At 34.9% G+C, this 17,739-nt stretch overlaps 1 protein-coding gene across 25 annotated transcripts in view; it reads left to right on the forward strand.

Annotated features, from left to right (window-relative positions):
* PARD3 (par-3 family cell polarity regulator) overlaps positions 1-17,739 on the forward strand; it is a 730,632-nt gene that overhangs the window by 275,491 nt on the left and 437,402 nt on the right. The window contains exon 1 of one of the 25 annotated variants that reach the window (XM_007504749.3): positions 16,582-16,900. The exons of the other annotated variants lie outside the window; for them this stretch is intronic. Coding sequence (XP_007504811.2) covers positions 16,784-16,900 — 117 coding nt within the window. The 5' untranslated portion in view covers positions 16,582-16,783. Of the gene's footprint in view, positions 1-16,581; positions 16,901-17,739 lie in introns of those variants that run through there. 25 annotated transcript variants of the gene reach the window in all.

A 17,739-nucleotide genomic window follows, 5' to 3' on the forward strand; every position in this document is an offset into this window, starting at 1 on the left:
TTTCCAGAAAGGGAATTATTTAACATCTAAAAAAACCCAAATACATAATAATCGATGACTGTCATGCATTCCACCATATTGAGTTCTCTGTTATGGTTCCTTATTGCTAGGAGAAGCTCCTAGTTTCTGACTGGACCCACTACAAATTCATGTCATCTTCTGTTAGGGTTGCTAATATTGTTTGCCAATCTTTTTGTTTATTACTGATTTATTATTTATAACACAACATAGAACTGCTTTGCACTACCTTATTTTTCTACGAGACTCTTAATTCTACTATGGCCTTTTTCTGAAGGCAAATTCAATTCTTGTACTTATGAAAAGTTTTTTTTACCCTTTTTTTTATCCCTCTCCTGCCTTCTTTACACATTGGAAGTTCTTAAAAAACAAAACAAAACAACAAAGTTCTCGATCTTCTCACGTGCCCTCGATTTCAGTGTCACTCTGCTGTGTTGCCTTTTCTCTTTTCTTCTTTTCCTATCTACCTTGTCTGGTTTGTTATTTTCTCCCTTCTTCTTCTTGCTTTTTTCCAAACTTGCTTTTCTCTCCTCACCCCCACCCTCTGGAGGGGAAGAACCAAAAATTCCGTATTTTCAAATGAAATTGGAAATTTTCTAATGGGAGACATTAGAATAACATAGTCAATATTAGTTTTGGGGTAGGGACCCTATGGTGTTTGAAATGCCAAAGTTTTCCTGCAAATCCTTATTTAAATAAGTCAGGGTTCTCTGATTTCAGTGAGTATACTCTCCATTCATTGATGCTAATCAAACCCTTTCTTGTCCTTAGTAGGCTGCCATGATATCTTGCTATGACTAGAAAAATTGGCCATTTGATGTAGCCCTGTCAGTTAGTCATTAGATGATAATCAAGATCATCTCTATGACATGATAAGCAATAGAAACAGGCCTTCAATATACATTTAACCTTTTTTTTTCTGATTAATGACATGTGTAAACTTGTTCATCTGTGTTAACTTTGACTAAAATTTAGTGTGAAACAAGGCAGAATGTGTGTTTCAATTACTTTAGAAATGTATTCTTCCTTGACCTTATTACTGATCTTTCTTGTTATGTGCCAACTTCCTTTCCCGAAATTTGTTTCCATAGTTTGCAAGGGCAAACTAATAGTTTGAAATCAATGTTATAATATATCATGCTTTAATTGTGTTAGTTTTGATTTAAGTCTTTCATTTTACCCATTATTTTATGTAGTGATCAGCCAAAGAAAATATCATTTTTTTCTTCCTCAGCCAAAAAAATAATCTTTCTCCCTCTGATTACTTGGCATGTAACATGGTTTTTTGATACATTTGGAGTAACAAACTTTAAAAATCTGTGCATTCTCTCTCTCTCTCTCTCTCTCTCTCTCTCTCTCTCTCTCTCTCTCTCTCTCTCTCTCTCTCTCTCTCCCTCCCTCCCTCCCTCCCTCCCTCCTCCTCCTCCTCCCATCCTCCCTCCCTCCCTCCTCCTCCTCCCATCCTCCCTCCCTCCCTCCTCCTCCTCCCATCCTTCCTCCCTCCCTCCTTTTTTCTCCCTTTTTTGAAATATATCTTTTTCAGAAAAAACCCTTAAAAATAAAAAGCAGGCAACCCTGCTAGACATATTACTTCAATTCTTTGATTGTATGTGAAGTTTAATGGAGCTCTTACTTTGAAATCTAAGGAGAGTTTTCCTAATTTTAACCTCCTGTTAGTACTACTCATGAACATAAAAATCAAAGGTAATTGCAAGTATGATAAAAAGCCTTGAATTTCTGAAAACTCATGTTAGGATTAGATGGCCATAGGTGATTTCAGTACTTTTTCTTGACAGTTTATTCTTAAACTAGATTAAATAGACTCAGATGTGATTGTGGATGAGAAGCAGCTTGGAGATGATCATTAAACTTATAGTTAGGAGACCTGGGTTCTAGTCTTGACCATAGCTTTTGCTTGTCATATGTCTATCTCCCAAATTCTTTGAACTGCAGTTTTCATATTTATGAAATATTTACAGTATTCTCTCACAGGATCGTTGGAGAGAAATAATTTTCTAAACCTTGTAAAAAAGCTATATATAAATGTGAGCTGTTTTCATTTCTAGACATACAGTAATCCTTGAGGCATTTTTGAACAGGTATTTAGTCTCTTACTGGACTTGATACGCCCTCATGTGAAGCTGTATAACAACAAAAAGCTTAGACTTATGGGTTGTTAGATTTAGGAGAGACCCTTGTCCTATTGAGGCAAGAATAATGATGGACAAAGGCAGGGATTCTAACTCCATGGTGTATTAAATAGTTTTTGAAATCTATCTATCTATCTATCTATCTATCTATCTATCTATCTATCTATCTATCTATCTATCTATCTATTTTTTTGTTCATTCATTTATTTATTTTAGGACATTGTTCAATACTGTTTTTATTTAAAATTTTTTATTTAATTAATTTATAATATTTTCCCATGGTTACATGATTCATGTTCTTTCCTTCCCCTCCTTCCACCCCCCATCCCATAGCCAATGAGCAATTCCATTAGGTTTTACTTGTGTCACTGATCAAGACCTATTTCCATATTATTGATATTTTTACTAGGGTGATCATTTAGAGTCTACATCCCCAATCATATCCCCATCAACCCATGTGGTCAAGCAGTTGTTTTTGAAATTCCTTTAAAATTATTTTTAAAAGAGAACTTTTTATAGTCATCAGAATTGTAATCATTATTAATAGTTGAAATTTATAAAGGGTTTATTTAATTATTTCATTTGAACCTCATAACGACTCCCTTAGGAAGATATGTGACAAAATTTTTTGAAAAACTCTTTCCTTCTGTGTTAGAATTGATAAGGATAGACTCCATGGAAGAAGAACAGTAAGAGCTAGATATTTGGGATTGTGTCTTTCTCAGAATCACACAACTATGAAATATCTGACACTCAGTTTGAACCAGGCTCTTCCCCATCCACACACTTGGCTCCCCTTCTTTTTCTTTTGATTAATAAATCTGAAAAACATATATCTGTGTGGGTAAAGATAGAGAACTGTGTTAGTTTTGCCTTCAAAATTTTAGCTTTAAAAAAAAAATAGCAATTTCCCTAGGAACCAAAGAGATCTGACCTTTAAAAATGGTTGATAATGGTTGAAAACTTTTATAGTTACTTCAGTATAAGAGATATAACAATTAAAATACTAAATTTACTGAGAAACTTGAGAAGTTTTTCTTCCTATGACTTCATTCTCTGGGATGAGTGCCTCTCATAGCCACCTTCCTTTGAGTTTTAATGTGGTCCCCACCATCAGCTGCCCTAGTTGAACTCTCTCCCTCTTCCCCTCCCTTCCTCTTTCCTTACCTAATTGTTTAATGTTTCTAGTTGTATTGGGAACTTTTTTTTATCTTGTTGGTAGAGTAAAAGATGGCAATCTGATGATCAAATCAGATAATGGTTGTAATGTTTTTATAATGCCTGGCACCTAGCAGGTGCTTAATAAATGCTATTTATTTTATCTCCTAAGATGCATATTAACACCAGCTCTTATCCAATATTCAGGCAGAATAATGCTTCAAAAACAGAGAGGGATGGGAGCAGTGGTGCATATAGACCTTTTTCCTATGTTAGAAATGAAAGTGTTGGTTTAGTCATTTCAGTTCTGTCTCATTTAGTGATCCCATTTGAGATTTTCTTGTCAAAGATACTGGAGTAGTTTGCTATTTCCTTCTTAGCCAATTTTACCAGTGAGGAACGTAGGCAAACAGGGTTAAATTATTAGCCCAAATTCACACAGGTACTTAGTGTCTGTGGCTGAATTTGAATGCAGGTCTGCCTTGACTCCAGTTCTGACTTCTCTATCTACTGGGCCATCTAGCTGTCCTAATGATGGAAAGAGGTCCTCTCTTTCTTTGCTTATTATTTATATGCTTTGCTATACTATGCATTGCAGATCATTGTTCTAGGCAGGGAAGAAAATGGAAAGATTAGAATAGTAACAATCATCTTAGGAGAACTTAAAATTTTTTTATGTAGACTTTGTATTTTATCTCCCAAAGGGCAATAAAACCTACTTGATAGGGTATTCTTTGTGTAATTCTCTTCCATTTACATTGTGTGCATTTCATTTATATATTTTTGAATTTGTCTCTATTGTCTCTCCCATTAGAATGGAAGCTCTTTGAGACAAAGAATTACTTGTCCTTAAGAAATTCCCAGTCCTTAGTTCAATTCATGGCACACATCAAGTATTTAATAAGTTGTTTTTTGACTAATTTTGTTGAGTGAAGAGAATTCTCATAGATGGAATTTCATCAACAAGTGCTGCCAGACAAATGATTTAGAATTTGTAGACTTAGAAATCTGACTTAAATCCTGGTCTGTAGTCTGATTGCTCAGCTATCTTTCAACCCATTTCACTACAGTAATTCTCACATATCCAGATATCCCTGAATTCCACTGAGCACTATCTGTAATATAACATTTTGCCTTTTTATTATCTCATTTAAACTTATCATTCCACATTGTATACATCTGAAAATACTATTTAATCATCAGTCAAGGGAGGGGCAATATTCCTTCCCTATTTTCTTACTTCTTTACTGATTTGGATTCATATCTGGATATTATACTACTATGTAGTTTTTTCCCAGTAGGGAACAATTTTTCTCAGGGAGGAAATGGAAAATCATCGCATTTAAAGAGCTTTGGAAGGACCTGAGGACCTTTAGCTTGGAGATGAAAAGGTTGAAGGTGACTAATGGTAGTGTTGTTTTCAACATTTGATGGACGTTCATAGAGAAGTGGTATTAAACATATATATTTTTAAACAGCCCCTCAGGACCAAATTAAGATAATTAGATGAAGTTAATGGGGATGGAAGTTTCAGAAATCCAATGAAAATGAAAACTCTAATAATTAGGAAAGGAAAACCTTCCTTAGAGGAATATTGATTTCCCAAAAACGGGATGCTATGATCTCTTGAGTTCCTTTCTAGTTCTAAGATTCATTGCTATTCTAACATTGGTACTTGGATTTAGGCTTACAGTAGAGTTAGTTAAAAGTAAAAAAAAAAAAGAAAAAAATTTCTTGCTTCTGTGGCATTAAAAAGATAATATTCTACATGAGTTAGACTATTTTTATTCTAAAACAAATGGCATATTTTTGTTGTAAACATAAGTAGAGATTATTTGGAATTTTTAAAAAGGGCTTTTTATATAACCCCTTTCTTCAAGAATAATGAATAATTGAATGAGTTGGATTTTTTTTTCCTCAATAAACAAAGAGAAGAACATTTTGGAAGAGAAGCCTTTTAATGTACTTCTTTTGTTTTATTTTAACCCCATTTTAAATAGTTGAATTTGAATTTCATTTGCTACTTTACAGAAGAGGCCAAATCCTCTAATGATATTCAAATATGGAATATATAATTTATATAAGACGAGCAGAGAAGCTTATGGTACATATATTTTTTTCTTGAACTGTATACTATCCTCTGAGATTCCTCAGAGAAGTTTGTTTTCTACTCAGGATGATTTTCATAAGTAGACTTTTATATTAGCAACTTGCATCACTGCTTTTAGAGTAATTTATCCATTTACTTTTGTTAATGGGGAATTTATGCTATACACATATTATGTAAAATTTTGGTGGAATAAATTGCCCCAGGCAGGGGGAGGTGATGTTTTTTGCTCCTTTGGCTCAGTGTTGGCTGCATCTGGGAATGGAGGAAGGAGCTACTGATCCAAGTCATTTAAAGGAGAGTCAATGCCTGAGTCTATCTGGGAAAATGAGTAAAACTGCATCTAGAACTTGCTTATCCCAGTATTTATGGAGTGGTGGAAATTCTGACCATCTTCTTCATACAAAACACCACCACCACCAACAACAACAACAATAAGCATTTACATAGTACATTTGGGTTCCCAGCATGCTTTGCAAATAATATATTATTTTTCTTTCACTGTAACTCTGAGTGGTAGGCACTTTTATTATCCTAATTTTGTAAATGAGCAAACTGAGGCAGACCAAATGCCACATAGCTAGTAAATGTTTGATTTAGAATTGAACTCCCATCTTTGTTGCCTTCAGGTCTAGCAATCTTGTCCATCTTACCACCTTTAACTATAGGAGGTAACACTGAAAATAGTGGAAACAGCCACAGTCACCCCTTTCTAGGGCTAACTTCATTTAGTTGATGAAGAGAAGGCTGGCCATAAAATGAAATTCAGGAACAATAAAATCAAATCCTCAAAGCCATCCCTATTGCTTCCCATTTCCCAATGTCTACTTTTTGCTACTAAATTTCCAACTGTAAGGTTTCATTGAAATTCATCCTATTAGGAAGAAAGTAATTTTTTAAATCATAAATTTGCTTAGGAGATTATATACTTGTCAGGGTGATAATTCTTGGAAATGTTTACTTGTTACTAAATGTGTTTTGGAAAGAAAATGAGAAAGCACATTTCCTAGAATATTATAGATTTTGGATCAGTGCTTATTAATAGTTTGAAAGCTATAGAGGAATGTGATGGTATGAACAAACAGAAAGGGAATAATTGTTAGAGATTTATAACCTTACTTTTATACTTAAAATATATATATTTATATATATATATGTATTTATATTTATATTTATATTTATTTATATTTATATTTATATTTATATATATGTATAATATATATAAATAAAATATACTTAAAAGGAAATTTTTTGAGGGGGGAGATCATGACAGGGCAAAGGGAAATAGGCTTGAATTGTTTCTAGGGCTTAAAAATAAGAGATTCTTGTCCTCTATTTGAAGGCAGAGGGAAATGCCTAGAGAGCTTCTTGTTCATTTCTTATGTAAGTTCATTAGGTGTTTCAAAAGAGACAAGTTATTTTATCTAGAACAAAGTAGCAAGATCTTAGTATTGATTGATTCTTTCAAATCAACTGTAATTATAAAAACAGTACATATTTTTGATAAGTGAGAGTCTGATTAATGTATCATTGTATATCAGGCCTAGAGTATGGAAGACTCATCCTCTTGAGTTCAAATTTGGTCTCAGACTCTTACAAGCTGTGTGACCCTGGACAAGTCACTAAAGTCTGTTTGCCTCAGTTTCTTCAATTATAAAATAAGCTGAAGAAGGAAATAGCAAACTATCTAGTATTTTTGCCAAGAAAACCTCAAGTGGGTTTACAAAGAGTTGAACATTACTGAACACAACTAAAAAGCAACAAAAACGATGGTTTAGGGAGTGGTTAGACCTAGATTCAAGTCCCAGATTTAACACATACCTAACTAGGTCGAATCTAAGGCTTTGAGTTTCAGAGAAATTGATAATCTACCCTGATAATAGGTGTTCTTTCATCTAAAAGTTCCCTATATTAATAAAAATGAAAGTCCATTCTTTATCTCTACCAGTCTATTATACTTATGAGTCCCATGAATTTTTAAGAATAGAAATGAACAACCTTGGAAATCCATTTATTTCATGAAGCAGACCAATATTCACTTGAGTTTATAAAGGTAATCTTTTGACCGCATTCTTCAAGGGTTTTCTTTTTTTGCTGGTAAAAGGTAGAGTTACTAAATATTTATATTAATTAATAATCAAAAGACTTCTTTCTGCTGGCCATTGACTCAAATCTCTTCTGGGGTTGGGGAATCCAGTTCTAGCCCAGTGGTTCTCAACCTTTCTAATGCCATGACCCCGCAATATAGTTCCTCATGTTGCAGTGACCCCAAACCAAAAAATTATTTTGATGGCTACTTCAAAACTGTAATTTTGCTACAGTTATGATTCGGAATGTAAATACCTGATATACGTTATGTATTCTCATTGCTACAAATTGAGAGGTTGAGAGGAGAGCAGGATATTGTTTCAGAAACTGAAAGCTTAAAAAAAAAAGAAAACTCATAAGGTTCTCTTTTAGATTTGCCCACAGACATTATCTTTAGCCTGGGACCATTTAAAATGCCTTCTTTAAAGAAGTTGAAGGCATTACTTTCATCTTATTTGTGTTTTTGTTTTTTTTTTCCTTTTGGTTTGTCCTTTGTTTTAGAAAAGGATCACTGATACCATGAGAGTTTTCTACAGTTCAATATAAAGAACAATACCTTAACAGTTTGCTTTTCCTAAGAGGGGAATGAACAGTTGTAGACAACTGGGAGTTTTGAAGTCCAGGCTATAGGATCATTATTAAAGGGTGAAGAATGAATGAGTGGAAAAAAAATAGCATTTATTAAGCACTTTCCATATGCTAAGTTCTGGATACACAAAAACAATAGCCAAACAATTCCTGCCCCCAAATCTATTCTACTTGGGAAGATACTAACTACACAGATAAGGTAATTCTGGGTGGTCTAGGAGAAGTATTTGGGTTTGGAGAGCATTAAGGATCTTGAATAGGGTTTTAGGGGAAGTATACTAACACACCTTTTCCAATAGATTTTGTAGTATGTGATTATGATTCTAGAAGTAGAAATTGGAGGGACATGAGGGGAGAATGAAGAGAATTGTGTGAATAAGAATCGTTCTGCTCCCTTTCCTACACAGGGGATCCTTTCCTGTCTGGGAGGCAAGGCAGTTGGTGGATCAAGAAGTAAAGTGAAACGTGACTAGCGTAGTGGATTTGATATTGAGAATGATTATAGTTCAGGTACATATAGATTGATTAGATAGCTTTTGAAGTCCTTCCCTACTCTAACAAATTGTGGTACTTTCTCACACATGTAATCAAATCCAATTTATTTTGGCTCTATATATTCCATTTTGAAGTATAAATGTCGTATGAAAACAAGGTCATAGTGAGTGAATGAACTTGGTTATATGTCATGTTTTTGACTTAGAATCCACTATGACTGTGTGTGTGTGTGTATTTTAATTAATAGCATTAACATCAAGAACTAAGACCCAACAGATGATTCTTTTTCAAAATGTGGTTTCTTAAGAATTAGTGGCATATTTGGCAAGATTGCTGAAATAACTAGCTGATGAGAATGGGCTTCCATCAGGCACCTTTTCTTTAATTTTTCCACTATGTCTTTTAGCTTTCTGAAGAACTTTATTTTTCATTATTCCACACCACTTTTGTCAGTCCCCAAGAAGATTTAAATGTTGCAGTAGCATTCTAAGGCTCAAGATTTTGTAAACTGTTTTTTGTCAAATCTCTAGTATCCCAGATATTTCAAATTGAAAATAACTTGGCAAATGAAGAAAGTTTCAGATTTTTTGCCATTTTCTATTCCCTCCTTTTGTGTATTTGAAAACCGAACAGCAGGCTAATAATTCATTGCCTTTTCAGAATATTTCATTTTGAGTTCTGACAGTAATAACTGTGTTTTATCTGGCTGTCAGTGTCCTTCTAAGATGGACTTAAATTGTAATGTGCTCATTCATTGTATAGTGAGGAAAGAATACATTAACTTTCTAAAACAATAGGGGAAAAAAGGAAAACTGGCTCAGTTAATGCCAGTGAAAATAAAAGCAATACATTTATTCTGAGTGAAACATTAAAAGTCCCTTCTGAAATGGGTATCAGTAATTGTTGTGGTCTGAGAATTGGAGTTTTTTTCCCCTCTTGCACAAAAATGCGTTCTTCATTGAGTATTCTGAAATAGTGATTCTGAGTAAAATGTCACACTTTTCATACAAAGTGAGTGTTTTTATGCAATGTCATTTTGACATTCATATTTTATAAATAACCTCATTTTGCTAGTTATTGAACTCCATGTGAAGATTTTGTTGATGAAAACATTTTTCAGAAAACAGTGACCATATACCTAGAGTTCATTTTCTTGCCTTGTTAATATGTTTTTAGAGTTGTTGCCTTATAAATATAGTTATTGATGGCATCATGACCATTCGTGCACAGCTTGCCGAGTGCTTTCTGGATAGACACCCACAGAGAATACAGGAGAGCATCTTCAGTCACACCTATTGGCTTTGTCTCATAGCCATCAGGTGCCCAGGGGTCCAGAAGGGTGACTAGCCTAGCCTTCTGCCTCAGATAATGGTGAAGAGACCATTTCCAAAATGCCATTTGCCTGAGATCTGTTGAGGTGGAGAATGTCTCTCTCTGCTTCCTACCTTCATTCATGGGACAGAGTATAAACCATATCATTTGTGAAGAGTAAACTTTTCTGAAGGACAGTGGGAAATGAATGAATGAACAAGCATTTAAGCACTCTTACTATTTGCAAAGCATGGTGAAATATGTTTTTTTCTGAGATGTACTTTGTAAACTTTTTGCATATAGTTGTGAATACTTTACCAAAATGGCCGTTCATATTTAACACTAGTGTAGCACTTTTAATTTTCTATTAGTGGTTGGGAACAGCTAGTGGATTGTGGAACAGATAGTGGAACAGATAGTGGATTGAGAGCTAGGGATGGGGTTGGAAGATGGTGGGCTTTTATTTGGCCTCAGATCCTTCCTAACTGTATTACCCTGGGCAAGTCCCTAAACCCTCATTCCTTAGCCCTTACTACTCTTCTGCCTTGGAACCAATAGAGAGTATTGATTCTAAGATGGAAGGTAAGATTAAAAAAAAAAGATTAGTGGTTGAAAGAGGATTCAAACTAAAGTGGTTGGGGACTTAATATCCGTTATATGAGAAGAGTGGGAAGAAACTGATGACTTATATTTAGACTATAAGTCAGGGTGGGATTAAATAAATTAGTGAATGACTTATCTCTTCCACCATCATAGTGAATACATTTATGGACTTTGCATGAATTTGTAGTGACTTTAGTTATAATTGTTAATCAATTTTTTAAAAAAGAGGGATGTATTCCAAATCATATTGTGAAAGAGCTGCCTTTATTAAAGTTGGCCCATCTGACTTTACAGAATTGTGCTCATTGTAAAAAAAAATATCAGACTTATGGATGTTGGTCCATTTGGCTGCTTTGTGAATGAAAATCTGGGAAAGCAAGGCTGTCTTTTTAATGGCATAATTTCTTACCAGATGGCAAAACAACTGGAATCAGCCATGTACTGTTCTGTGTTGTTCTAAGAGTATTCCTACTTAACTTGTGGAAATTTATGACAGGGGTAGGCCCTTGATTTTGATATGCAGAAATTAATATTTACTCCAGTTAGATATGACATTTGCTATTTATTAGACTTTAGAGAAAAGCTTTTGTTACTATACTTTCTGAATGAATGAACAAGCATTTAAGCACTCTTACTATTTGCAAAACATGGTGAAATAACATTTTTTTTCTGAGATGTAATTTCTAAACTTTTTTAAATAGTTGGGAATACAAAAAATGGCCTTTTCCACATTTAATACTAGTGAGTGTAGCACTTTCAACTTTCTATGAGAATTTTAAATCAGCAAATTAGTGGTTGGGAACTGTTAGGTGGCTGCATAGGTTAATTCTAAAGTCAGGAGTCATAATGGGTAGAGATCTGAACTTGGAATCAGAAAGTATTAAGTTCATTTCCAACACCAGGCACTCACTAGCTGTATGATTATTATAACAAATGGCTCAAATTCTGCCTAATTTCCCTTATCAATATATTGGAGATAATAATATGTTAATAGCATCTACCTTCCAGGGTTGTTGTAGAGATCAAAGGAGATTATAATTTGTTAAGATTTTAACAAACCTTAACATGCTATATAAATGCTACCTATTATTGTAGTTATTTGTTTTTTGTGATTAAGAAAATGACTTCATTTTCACAGGGATTACATATTCTTTCAGTAAAAACACATAATTAACTCAACCATGATTCTCTTTTATTTGTGCTGTGCTTAGGTTTACCTGAATTCTTATCAGATTCTTAAAATTGTCTCCTTCTGCTTTAAGACTTGTGAACTTTAAATTACTCCACGCTACTTAGACCTTACTTTATGGTGAAGATTAAGTTGTAATCTACTGATGGAACAATGAAGTTTCTTAATTCTTTATAGTGAAGCTAGAAATTTAAGCTAAGTCTATTTTAAGATCTTAATACAAAAAGGTGTTATGTAACTATAAAGGGTAAATTAAAAAGTTTAAGTAATGAACAAAAGGTGAACTTAACAAAGAAGTGTTAAGTAACTCAAAAGATATAATCTAATCAAAGAAGATGAGAACTAAAGAATGGGCAGTCCTGGAGAAAATCCTCTGATGTGGTGATTGGTATATGTGAAAATTGAGAGGAGGGGACACAAGAGTAAAAGGTCTATATATTTCTTGTCACTTCCTCTCTCCGGTACCTTTGGCAGTGGAGAGGTGGCTGGTGGCAGCTTGCTGGGTCTTAGTGTGGCTATAGCTATTGTTTGGTTCAGTGGTGAGTTTCTGGCTGAGTTTTCCCTCCTTTACTATCCAAACTTTATCCTCTTAGAAACCTCTAATCTCCTTCAGAGACCTAGGGACTGAGATCTTGAACACTCCTTGGCACAGTCCAGGCAGGAGAAATCCTATACCCTCTTCCCTCTTTCTCCTTAAAATCCTTCTCTCTATATTAATTTAAATTACCATAAATTTCCAGACTGACTTGGGTATTTTATTTAGGATTTTTTCCCTGATGACCAATTAATTTAGATTTTAAGTCACAACCCTAAAATTATCTCCACAGTCTTATAGTGAGGGTAACCTCCTGCCTCCCATGTCATCCAACTCTTCTTTTGGAAACCTTTAATTATTAGTTTTTTGTTGCTTTAAATCTAAATCTGGGAATTGCTGAGTAAGAGTGAATAAAGCACCAGGTCTGAGTCCAGAGGACTTGAATTCAAATGTGCCCTTAGACACCTCCTAGGTGTAGTGACCCTGGGGAAGTCACTCAGCTACAATTGTGTATCTGTTACTGTTCTTTTGTCTTATGATTGATATTAAGACAGAAGGAAAAGGTTAAAAGCTAAATTTGACTCTTCTCTTTGAGGTAGGATGTCCAGAATTTGGATTGGAAGTCAAACCATTGCATTGTCCTTTGGAACTTTCCTTAGGCATGATTAGGATTTCATGGAAGAAAGAGATGTTGAAGGAACTCTCTTCTAAGATCCACCAAAATGAATCCTAACCAGTGGTTTGTGAGAGCTCTAGAAGATCTGTGTCAAATGAAGATTTGTAATTCAAATGAATTTTAAAGGTACTAGGGGGAGCCTGGCCTTTCATAGAATCACAGAATATTTAATCAAGTCTTTCATTGAATTGCTTCTTATAACAATGAGTCAAGTCTGTAATTTTCAACTCTCCTTGTCATGATATATACTCAATTGGATTTTCTTAAAGTGAAACATGCACAGGTTTCTGCACTCTATCTTTTGGAATAATTCTTGATCTTTCTTTTGCAGTGAATTTGAAAAAGACATACTTTTCCATAAACTGTTCCCTTTCCCTTGATTTTTATGTTCTGATATTCTCTCCAGAAGAGGAATGATTTATCACTGAATCATGTAATTTTGTTTCATGAAAAGGGTGGCTCTTTGAAACAGCATACGTATACATTAGTCCAAGTTGAGGTTCTTTGTGCATTCATGTTTCAGTTACCGAACAACCTAAGATGAGAGGATTTAAACTTCTCCTTGAGGAATAGAAGTAGAAATCATGGGATGTGATTCAAAATGGGTTTTGAATCCCAGAAGACCTAGCTTCCTGCTTAGTCTCTGACACATCCTGGGTGTGTGACCCTGGGCTAGTTTGTTATTTATCCTGTATTGTCAGCAGGTTTCTAAGATTACAAGTTTCAAAGACTGTGCAATACTTCATTGGAAGAGCCAGCTTCTTTTCCTCTGTGAACTCCCTTAATAATGAGATCATCCAATTGTTATCCCCATGTACTGAGGTACCTTCAGAATTAGAGAAGAAATGTCATGGCATAAAAATATTATGAAAACTAAAAATTATGCATTTGTTTTCAATTTCATCCCTCTTAGAGCATAGAGTTTAAAATGATAGACATTAAAAATTGAATTCCTTTACTACCATTTTGTTTATATTTAATGGGCTATATCTACATTATTAATTTTCCTTGATGATTCATTTTAGAAAGGAAACATAACAGAGTGGGTAGCAAACTCTCCTTAGGGACCAAGAAGACAGGGTTTACTTGATATACATACTTGCTGTGTGATTCAGACAACTCTCTAAGATTATAAATTACAGTGCAGGTGGTGATCTGCATTTCCTTTTGGGGGTCCCTCAGATAGATTCTAGGTATGTGATGTTATGAAAATAATCAAGTTTGATTTCCTGTTCTCTATAATACAAATATTATCTGTCCATAAGTATAATGCTATTTCCAATCTTTATTACACAAAGCTTTTACTTTCTGATTTAAGCTAAACAACTACCACTGTGGCAACAGGATAGTGAGTTTTCTATTTGTTTTAATTCCTTTATGCCTCAGTTTTTTTTTTCATTTACAACACAAGGGTTTTAGAGAAAATGACCCCTGAATTCCTTTTTATCTCTAAATCTTAGGCCTAAATTCTTTAATGATAGTAACTGAGACATCTGTTTCTAGTGTCAGTTGAACTGTGGTGACCACATCCAATCAATATATTTTTACAAGCATTCCTCAACTTAACAATTGGTTAATTTCCAATACTTTACTTATAAGTCAATTGCTTGGTTTTGAGACTTGGAGCTAATTTGGTTATCATCAAAATGTTGACTAACATTCCCTCGAAAAGTCTCTTACTGAAAAGAATCATATTGATGCTTACTGAAAACACTCATAATTTTAAAAATTATTAGAAACACATATCAGATTGGCCAAAATGGAAAAAAAAAATTGAAGGGGATATGGAAAAATAGGGATACTAACATATTGTTAGTAGAACTGTGAACTAATCCAACCACTTTAGAGAGCAATCTGGAATTATGCTAAAAGAGTGTTAAAATTGTATATACCTTGTATCTCGGAAATACCTTAGGTTTATTTCCTGAGGAGATCAGGGAAAAAGGAAAAGAAATTATGTGTTCTGAAATATTTATGCCAATTCTGTTTGTGATGGCAAAGAACTAGAAGTTGAAGGGATGCCTGTCAATTGGGGAAGTGCTAAACTTATTATGGCATATGACTGTGATGGAATACCACTGTACCATAAGAAAGAAATGATGAACTAGGGGCAGCTGGGTAGCTCAGTGGATTGAGAGCCAGGCCTAGAGATGGGAGGTCCTAGGTTCAAATGTGGCCTCAGACACTTCCTAGCTGTGTGACCCTGGGCAAGTCACTTGAACTCCATTGCCTAGCCCCTACCACTCTTCTGCCTTGGAGCCAATATACAGTATTGACTCCAAGACGGAAGGTTAGGTTTTAAAAAATAAAAATAAAAAAAATGATAAACTAGTTAGTTTTTGAAAAGCCTGGAAAGACCTATATGAAATCATGAAGAGTGAAATGATCAGAACCAAGAGAACATTTATATATATCTATTCATATCTCTATCAACAGAAATATTGTTTGAAGAATGACTTGTATTTGTCCACCTCAACAAAAAGAACTTATACATAGAAATAAGTAAGGCATAGTTTAGTGAGTGAGTGAGTGTGTGTGTGTGTGTGTGTGTGTGTGTGTGTGAGAGAGAGAGAGAGAGAGAGAGAGAGAGAGAGAGAGAGAGAGAGAGAGAGAGAGAGAGAGAAATAATGCCATTTCTACTGGGGGATAGTAGGGAGGCAGGGAGGGAGGGAAACATTTTAATGTAACAAATGTAAATGAAAAACTAATACAAATAATTAAGTGTACACCATTAAAAAAAAAAGGCAACTGAAGACCAAGGTTGGATGAGTCCTGTGGCTTTCAGTGGAGGTTTATAAGTCCAATGAACAAAGGCAGAACAGCTCCTAGAAGATGGAAGAATAGTGATACAAGAAAGGGGAAGAGAAAAACACCCTTGGTTCTCAGTGAATTTGCTATTCTATGTGGTCCACCTTTCTCTCTGACTCTCCCCTTAGAGGTATTAAGGAGAGGAGAGAGACTACATTTCCTTGTACTAAAGTGCTCCTTTTGATGGAGTGGATATAGGTGGGGAAACCACTAAGAAGAGCTTGATTATCTCTTTAGAATGGCTCACCATTTGGAATTGCCAGTGGCTTGGGTGGGGGTCTGGGGAGAGTATCTCCATGCACTGTTTATTATTCCTATGTACAGGTGTTTCTTTGTAAGTTGGGGAATGCCTCTATTGGTGCATGGAAATACTCTCAATTTTTATGTACTCTGCTTTCATGCTGACTTATCTCCAGCAAAGAAATAGTCAGTGTTAAAAATCATAATTGCATATTTGAAGAATTTAATAAATTCTACTGATTTCTATGTGACATTAGAATATCCAATTATTTAAGCACATAAACTCCGTTTAAAAATCTGTATTCTCCAGCACTAGCAGAGTTCTAAAAAACCCCCAAAACAAAACAGGTCAGTATTTGCTTTGAAAGGAGAAAAAAAATCCCATTAACAGTTTTTTATGCAAAAATTTCCTTCCTGTTTTCAGAACCACTGCTGGCCAATTTTATTATGCACATTTGATAAGAAAGCCTAAATAGTAAATCATTACCTCCCTTAAGATTGTCTCATCCTTCCTGGACAAGTTATTTAAAAACAAAATAGCCAATGTCAGTAATAAAAATACAGTTTACTTTTTGTTAACTTGTATTCAAAAGTCTTTATTTTTTTATTTTAAATTTACCTCTAAACAATGTGGAGAGAACCTCAGGAGCTGCTTCTTTAAAAACCAGCTAATCTTCCATAGGCAGCTAAATGGCTCAGTGATAGAGTACTAAACCTCAGAGGTTCATTGTGTGACCTTGGGCAAGTCCCTTAACATCTGTTTTCCTCTGGAGAAGGAATTGGCAAACCACTTCTGTATCCTTCCCAAGAAAGCCCCATGGACAACTATGTGTGTGCTGTGTTCCAGGGAGTCACAAATAATTGGATTAAAATCTACTATTCTGCATGGCTAGCAGGAGGCAGTGGTCCATTAGAGTCTTCACTCCACTCCCAAGTAAGCATTTGAAAAGAGTATTCTTGAATTCCAGAATTCCAGTTCTTTTTCTTTTTATCTCCTGTATTTTTTTTAATCAAGTGTGAACTTTAATAAAATCTTGTTTTTGGATTTGTCTCATCTTAACGATACAGAATATAATATAGGCTATGTTTAAAAAAGCTAGTGTGTCATTGGGTCCTTTTTCAGCCAAAATATAATTGTCATTTTCTCAGGGGAAACTTAACAATGTAGTTGTTTCTTATTAGACATTCATTTGTTTACTTATTTATGCAGTGGTTGGACCCAGCCCACCCCAGCCTATCCCTGGTTTTGCTTTCTCAGATTTCAGTAATCCTATATCATTCCAGGGAAAGGAGGAAGGCAGGAAAGGGGCTGCTGCCAGATGAGGGAGGGGGCTGATACTCTGGTTCAGGGATATGTGGAACAGGGCAAATAGAAGACAGACATTCTAGGAAGACTGACAAGTGGCCAGGTAGGTAGAGTGGAGCAAAGGTCTTCTCATTTTAGGCTGAATGTTCTGTCTTCTCCCCACCTTCCAGTGGCAGCTACTTCTCCCTGAATCAGTTCTTTGCTTTCACTTGGATGTGTGTTTTTTTCTTTTTCCCTAACTTCTTCCCAGAACTGGGGCTGTAGATCCAAGGGGCTGAGAGCACTATACTATTCAGTAACGTGAACAGAGGTGTTAAAAGTGAAGGTGAAAACTGTCTTTGATTTGAGGCATCCATGGTGGGGGGCCGGTTATGGAGCCTATCCCACACAGATAAAGGGGCACAGTGTGATTTAACATGTATTATTATTACTAAATTTAATTATGGTAATGCCTTACTATGTTATTA

The sequence above is a fragment of the Monodelphis domestica genome, chromosome 5 (genome assembly GCF_027887165.1).
Source record: "Monodelphis domestica isolate mMonDom1 chromosome 5, mMonDom1.pri, whole genome shotgun sequence".
Lineage (NCBI taxonomy): Eukaryota > Metazoa > Chordata > Mammalia > Didelphimorphia > Didelphidae > Monodelphis > Monodelphis domestica.